The 6,483-nt window shown below is 36.9% G+C and overlaps 1 protein-coding gene across 1 annotated transcript; it reads left to right on the top strand.

Moving 5' to 3' along the window:
* The first annotated feature begins 3,237 nt into the window (after window positions 1–3,237).
* LOC105953852 (uncharacterized) lies at window positions 3,238–6,483 on the top strand. The gene is given in 5 exon segments (XM_012977530.2): window positions 3,238–3,522; window positions 3,525–4,152; window positions 4,154–5,270; window positions 5,272–5,929; window positions 6,025–6,483. Coding segments are annotated over 5 exon segments (2,991 nt in total). The 5' UTR covers window positions 3,238–3,275; the 3' UTR covers window positions 6,366–6,483.

Below are 6,483 nucleotides of genomic sequence, written 5' to 3'. Positions count from 1 at the left end.
TGTTTGACTAAATATATTTAGTAGCTTTACTTGTTTTCTCCTCACAACACGGAGAACATGAAAGCATGCTTTGCCAAAACGGAAGAGTGCATTGTCGCGGGAACGGTGGACACTGCCGTTCCAGTTACGTTGCAATGTTGTGGCTGCGTCGTGGTCGAAACGGACACATTTTAATTAAATTGCTAAAAAATACAATATATTTCAATTATGTTTTCATAACAATATTACAACACAATAATATGCAAAATATTATTACAATTTCCAAAATAAATATTACAACAATCTTTGAAGAACATTATGAAAATACAAGCAATATTAATACCACGTAGATTGCATAGTGGAATTGTGTAACTTGAAAAGTGAAGCCAAACATCCGTGATTCAAGGGAATCTCCATTCTCCAACGTGGCCACCACTATCTTATTATTTCCTTTTTTTTCTTTTATGTTTTTTTTTCCTTTATTTTTTAGTCAAATTAGTTAGTTTTTTCTTCTTTTTTTTCAAATTCTTTTCTCCTGTTCCGGCCGTTCCGACCGCGTCACGGGCGTTCCGTGGCTTTGTCTCGCCCATCCCACCATTTTCTCGGCGTTTCAGTGAATCACGGTGAAAAAACCGTTCAGGTTACGAATTTCAGAACAGAGGGCACCATTCCCGTTCCGCTCCGGCCGTTTCAGCCGTTCCGGCGAACCATGCATGAAAGGCAGCAAGGGTGTTTTGAATGGCAAGTAAATATTTCAATAAAAGATAAATGCTATTTACTTGGTTATCAAAACAGGATATACAATTCCCATAAAAATAACAAAAAAGCAGGGTACAACTCATTTCAGGACATGGTAATTTCAAAACGAGAAGAAGAAGTCGGAAAAATGATACATGAATTTACAGCCATTGAATTCGTATATCCATAACTCATTATTTGTAGGGTAGACAACATTAAATCACCTAAACTTTGTCCCTTTTTGCGGATTACAACCTCAACAAAAAAAAAAAAAAAAAAAAAAAAAAACCGATCCCGCCTGAACTCAATAATTTGTGCCACGTTATCCTTTTGTACTCATTTTCAGGCCAAAATCGTCTGAATTAGAGGCAAGCGCATTGCACATTCGATTTGCAGGGGCTTTTTTGTCTTTTCAAATCACAAACCCTAATTCCTCTAATTCAACCTATACTTCCCTGTATTTCTCTCAATTTCTGCAATTCTTCTCTTATTCTCCCCTGTATCTTATTCTTCTTCTTCCTATTCTTCTTATCATGTGGTTGATGTATCTATCATTTGCCCAAAAAATAAAAGGAAAACAAAAAAATACTCAGGACAAAGGCAAAGTAAGCTTTAGGAGATGATGATGAAGGCGATGGTGGCCATTGATGAGAGTGATTCCATTATAATACTCTGAATTGGAGGCTTCATAATTGGTGGCCATTTACTGCCCAGCCTCTTTTGGATTAAGCCTATTTCCATTTTATTTTTTTCCGACAAACACACAATTAATTAATATATAGGGTAGATAGCATTTTGCCACCAGAACTTTGATCGTTTTTGCACTTTGTCACCTTAACTAAAAAAAGTTACACGGGCATACCTAAACATGCAACATTTTTGACGCATATTGGAGATATTAATATTAAATGATACATTTCACTAACAGCTTAAGCTTTTGGTTGAGATGGTCATTCAACATGGTATTAGAGCTAGGCCAAATGAAAGGTCATGAGTTCGAATCTCACAGCCACCATTTAAAAATATTTCAAGTGCAAGGCTTCAAATGTAATACCGATTTCTATCAACTTCTTCTTGTTGGGCTTATTATTTAAGGAGTAAAGAAACAGATGAATCATTACCTTTGTGATGAGAAATGTGAATAAATTCTTGCTCATGATGATTTTTTTTTTTTGAGTAATATTTGGAGAAACAGAGAATTAATCTTAAAAAACAGAAATTTTTGACTAAGATAAGGAATTAAAATAAAAAATTGTTAACGATGTTTTTCAAGTCAACTTATTAGAGATAAACTAATATGAGGAGATAATTATAGTTCAAAGGAAATTGCAAAAAGCATCAAACTAAATTTCATCAGTAGCACGATTCAATTATTGGAGATTAAATGTCCAAATGTGTGTGAGTGTGAGGGAGAGAGACAAAGAGAGAAGGAGAAAGAAAGAGAGAAAAGACTAAAAAACCCTTATATTAATCATGTGCAACGCGCTTGCGCCAGAAAATAAGAAGATCCGCCAGAATACTCGCCCGAGGTGGTTATGTGCGTAAAAAATGAATGTTTGAATGTGCTCGTGCAACTTTTTTTAGTTAAGGTGGCAAAGTGCAAAAACGAGCAAAGTTCAGGTGGCGAAATGCTATTAACCCTAATATATATTTGCACCTATACACATAGGCCCCGTTTGGTTGCCAAGACAAATCATGATTAACTAAATAGTTGGATTTAATTTGATGTTTGGTATTCCCAATGAATTGCGGGGTCGACCCGCCAAAATTATATAATCGTGGCTTATCTTGCATTCTAATGAGCGCTTTTTTGTTGGGCGTTGCAAGCTCCAATAATTCGATTTCATTAAATTATTTAATTTTATCTTGACCAATTAATCTTATCTTACCAACCAAATGGGGCCATGATACACAAGTATATACGATTTTGAAGCTCCAGAGTTTGTCAGTAGCATACATGAAAATCGAAAGAAAACAGACCTAGCTTTGTTGGAGAGAGACCAAGATATCTACACAGCAAATATTTGGTTCAGTTAACTAAAGCGAATCGGGGGAATTGAAGAAGAAGAGAGAAATTGAGGGAAACAAGAGGAATTGGATGAGCAATGCACGTGCCTCTGATTCCGGCATAACTTATTGAGTTCATGTGGGACCGGGGACTTCTTTTTTGTTGAGGTGGTAATCCGCAAAAAATATGCAAAGTTTAGACCGTTTCATGATGTGTATCCTTATTTGTATAACAAAGTACTTGAAAAAAATAAAAAAGAAAGTGAGAAAGACACTTCTGTCTTGAAGTCAACGTCTTTGTTGATTTAGATGTGTACTTATTAAATGTTAATTAATGCGTAGACTTTGGTGTTGACTTGGAATTTTCATATGCATTGGTGCATGCACTGATATATATATATATATATATATATATATATATATATATATATATATATATATATATATATATATATATATATATATATATATATATATATATATATATATATATATATATATATATACCCAACCAAAATCAAGAAACATGCATCACCACCATTCAAGAAACAATGGCAAAATCCATCAATATTTTTTCTTTCTTAATCTTTTTTTCTCTTGCCCTATACAGTCCAGCAACATGTTCCAGAAGCAACCAAACAGATTTACTTTCATTATTGGCCTTCAAAGAAGCCGTTGATGTCGATCCAAACGGAGCTCTAAACTCGTGGAATCAAACTACAAACTTCTGCACGTGGAACGGAATCACATGCGGTCGTAAGCACCCGAACCGAGTTGTTGCCATAAAGTTGGATTCTCACACTTGATTGGTTCACTCTCATCTCATGTAGGTAATCTCTCATTCCTTAGACTAATCGATATCCAAAACAATAACTTCAACGGCCGAATTCCTCAGGAAATCGGTCTTTTAAGACGAGTCGAGTATCTAGAGTTTAGCAAAAATTCTTTCCTAGGAACAATACCTAAAAATATTTCCCAATGTAGAAATCTAATTTACATGAACTTGAATGACAACAATCTCTCGGGGTCCATACCTCCGGAGCTTCGTTTTTTGGAGAAACTAAGCGATCTAGGGTTGGCCAACAACAAAATTTCAGGACTAATCCCTCAATTTATTGGAAACCTAACATCTCTAAGACAACTTAATTTAAGGTCTTGTGACTTTAATGGAGAAATTCCGGAATCTTTGGCCCAACTTCGGAGACTAAGGTTTCTTAGTTTGGGAGAAAACAATCTCACGGGCACCATTCCTCCGAGTCTCTTCAATATATCTACTATTGAGTATTTTATTGTTGATTTTAATAGCCTTCATGGTTCAATACCCTCTAATATAGGCCTCACTCTACCTAATTTGAGGTTTCTGAGTTTGGGGATGAATAAATTTAGTGGGAGTCTTCCGATTTCCCTCTCGAATGCGTCTTTACTTGAACATCGTGTTATCGTTCAACCGTTTCAATGGTCCCATGCCGATGTTTGAAGGCCTTCCGCAGCTTATTACCTTATATGCCGCCGAAACCTTAATTGAAGATGATATCAGTTTCATTTCATCACTCACTAACTGCACGCAACTACAAGTTCTTGATCTTTCCAGCCCATTAATTAAAGGTACGATTCCCGAAAGCATCGGAAATCTCTCGGTTTATCTTGAGTACTTGGCAATTGGGGGTACTCAAGTACGTGGAAATATTCCATCGGGTATCGAGAACCTTGTCGGTCTCACTTTCTTGCATCTTTCAAATAGTTACCTTGAGGGTTCGATTCCTCCGGGCATTGGGAAACTTTTTAATCTGAATATTCTAAACTTGGCGGAAAATAGATTTACCGGTGAGTTACCATCTTTGTTTGGAAACTTGAGTTTGATTAATAAATTAAACTTGCCCGGAAACAATTTTTCGGGGGCGATCCCTAAGAGTCTTGGTAACTGCACTAACATGCTACAACTAGATCTTTCCGAAAACAACTTCAATGGCCCGATACCTCCGGAGATTCTTATTTCCACCATTTCTATTTCATTGTATCTATCTTACAATGCATTCACGGGTTCGATTCCAGTTGGAGTTGGGTCTTTGAAAAATCTAGCGAGATTAGATTTCTCAAACAATAGATTGTCTGGACTTATTCCCGACTCTTTAGGAAAGTGCGTTAGCTTGGAAGAACTTCACCTCGAGGGCAATTTACTTGAAGGACACATACCTCAAGGCCTAAGTTCATTGATGGGATTAGCAAATTTGGATCTTTCACGAAATAATTTGTCCGGGACAATCCCGAGTTTCCTTGATTTGCTACAACTCGAACAATTGAATTTATCTTTCAATAGTTTCCAAGGACAAGTTCCGACGACCGGAGTGTTTAAAAATAAGACCGCAATTTCCCTACAAGGGAACAATGAATTGTGTGGAGGAATTCTTGAGTTGGACCTTCGTCCTTGCACTTCATCATCAGTTTCTACGTTGAAGAAAATCTTACCTACTCTCGCAAAAATCGTAATCCCAATAGCCGGAGTCGCAGCACTACTATGCCTAGTCGTTTTTCTTTACAAGAGAAGAACCGAAAAAGAATACATCTTCTCCACCATCGTTGAATGGAATTCCTTTCTTGAGGCTTTCCTATTCCGATCTACTTAAAGCAACGAGCGGATTCGCCGAAACTAGCCTAGTAGGTGTTGGAAGTTTTGGATCTGTTTACAAAGGCATTCTTGACGATGGGATGAAAACGATCGCCGTGAAAGTGCTAAATCTTGTGGTAAGAGGGGCCTCTAAGAGCTTCATGGCGGAATGCAATGCACTAAGAGACATAAGACACAGAAATCTCGTGAAAATATTGAGTGTTTGCGAAAGCATAAACTTCCAAGGAAATGACTTCAAAGCGATTGTCTACGAGTTCAAGACTAACGGGAGTTTGGATAGGTGGTTGTACTACAACCGTGCACAAGATCAAGATTCGGACGCCCAACTTACAAACCTCGACATGATTGAGAGGCTCAATATTGCCTTCGATGTTGCTCAAGCACTCGAGTATCTACATTGTGGTACCGAGTCAACAATTGTTCACGGCGATCTAAAGCCGAGTAACGTTCTTTTGGATCAAGATATGGTGGCTTGTGTCGGTGATTTCGGTCTAGCGAAAATTATTTCAAGCATACTTCCAACGCAAGAAAGCAGTAACACAATCGGAATCAAGGGTACCTTCGGTTACGTTCCACCAGGTAAATAAGACTTCATTATTAATCTCATCTTCAATAAACTCTATTTTTTTACAAGCTCTATATCGAATAATTAAATACCTTGAATCTACGTGCAGAGTATGGCATGAGTAACTCAATCTCAACTAAAGGGGATGTGTATAGTTACGGTATTCTTGTCTTGGAGATGTTTATGAATAAAAGACCAACAGATGATTTGTTTAATGAACATGTCAATCTTCACAATTTCGTTAATGCGGCGTTTCCTGATCGTATAATGGAAATAGTGGATCCTTACATTCAAAAAGGCCCGCACGAGAATAATAGTAAGATCGAGAAATGTGTGTCTTCTATTATGAGAATCGGGTTGTCGTGTTCGAAAGAATTGCCGAGCGATAGGATGTCCATGAAAGATGTTGTTAAGGAATTGCATAAGATTAAGAAAGAACTATCTAGCTAGTTGAAGAACAGAGTTGGGATTCCGTTTTCTTGTGTTTCGTTTTGTTATGTGTACTTCATATTGTAAAAGTTTCAAGTTTGTAATGTAATTTCTTTGAGTTTCGATTTTTTGCTGAAAA

The sequence above is a fragment of the Erythranthe guttata genome, chromosome 7 (assembly GCF_056151865.1).
Source record: "Erythranthe guttata isolate IM_541 chromosome 7, IM_541, whole genome shotgun sequence".
Lineage (NCBI taxonomy): Eukaryota > Viridiplantae > Streptophyta > Magnoliopsida > Lamiales > Phrymaceae > Erythranthe > Erythranthe guttata.
This window is presented reverse-complemented; position numbering and strand designations above follow the sequence as displayed.